Source organism: Buceros rhinoceros, unplaced genomic scaffold (genome assembly GCF_000710305.1).
Source record: "Buceros rhinoceros silvestris isolate BGI_N320 unplaced genomic scaffold, ASM71030v1 scaffold33243, whole genome shotgun sequence".
NCBI lineage: Eukaryota > Metazoa > Chordata > Aves > Bucerotiformes > Bucerotidae > Buceros > Buceros rhinoceros.
This window is the reverse complement of record NW_010403615.1, coordinates 13,629-14,626: the sequence shown is the minus strand read 5'-3', so window position 1 is coordinate 14,626 and position 998 is coordinate 13,629. Positions and strand designations below refer to the sequence as shown.

Genomic DNA, 998 nt, shown 5'->3' with positions numbered 1-998 from the left:
CACTGTGCCGTATGCTGCGGGAGCTGGGCGCGTTAGCCAGGCAGCCCCAGCTCCGGCTCTGGTCCTTGTGGTGGGTCTTCAACTCGGCTGGTTACTACTTGATCCTGTACTATGTACAGGTCCTCTGGAGTGAGATCTACCCCACCACGGATAACCGCCGGGTGTACAACGGAGGGGTGGATGCCGCTTCCACGCTGCTGGGTATGCTTGCCTGGGCTGGGGACACTGGAGATGCCAGGGGACCCCCCCATCCTACTGCATCCCTGGGAAGGGTGGTCTCTGCAGTGTTTGGGGAGATGCAGGGGGTGGTTTGGCTGTGGTGATGAGCTAAGCATCACTAGGTGAGATGAGCATCACTAGGCTGGGGGACACTAGGTTGTCTTGTGCTGGTGAGGTGTTCACTGCGTCCTCCATCTCCTCCCCAGGGGCTGTTGCCTCCTTCGCTGCCGGCTACATGAAGATTCGCTGGACACTGTGGTCAGAACTGGTGATCGGCATGGTGACGGCTTTCCAGGCGGGGCTGCTTCTGCTCATGAACACCACCAGCAACATCTGGCTGTGCTACACTGCTTACGTCCTCTTCCGCGGCTCCTATCAGTTCTTGGTGCCCATTGCCATGTGCGTGATACCCCTGGGGACCCGCTGCCACCCTGGCAGCTGGGCTGGATCCAGGGGCTCACTGGTGTCCCCCTCTTTCCCAGTTTCCAGATCGCTACCTCCCTCTCCAAAGAGCTCTGCGCACTGGTCTTCGGAGTCAACACCTTCTTCGCCACCGTGTTGAAGACCATCATCACCATCATTGTGGCTGACAAAAGAGGCTTGGGCTTGTCTGTGCATCCCCAGGTAGGGATGGGGGGGGCATCTAGGGTGGATGTCCTCTAATGTTGTGGGATGATGGCGGGGGCTGCAAGTGTCATTTTCTCTCCCACCTCTCTCGCAGTTTTATGTGTATTTTGGCTACTTCACACTGCTGGCTGTGACCTACCTGTTGGCAGCCA

The 998-nt window shown here is 58.3% G+C and overlaps 1 protein-coding gene across 1 annotated transcript in view; it reads left to right on the top strand.

Moving 5' to 3' along the window:
* SLC19A1 (solute carrier family 19 (folate transporter), member 1) overlaps positions 1–998 on the top strand; it is a gene marked incomplete at its 5' end in the record, with an annotated part of 1,868 nt that overhangs the window by 621 nt on the left and 249 nt on the right. The window contains 4 exons of the mRNA XM_010133078.1: positions 41–201; positions 426–618; positions 702–843; positions 941–991. Of these exons, the coding sequence (XP_010131380.1) occupies positions 41–201; positions 426–618; positions 702–843; positions 941–991 (547 nt within the window). The remainder of the gene's footprint in view (positions 1–40; positions 202–425; positions 619–701; positions 844–940; positions 992–998) is intronic.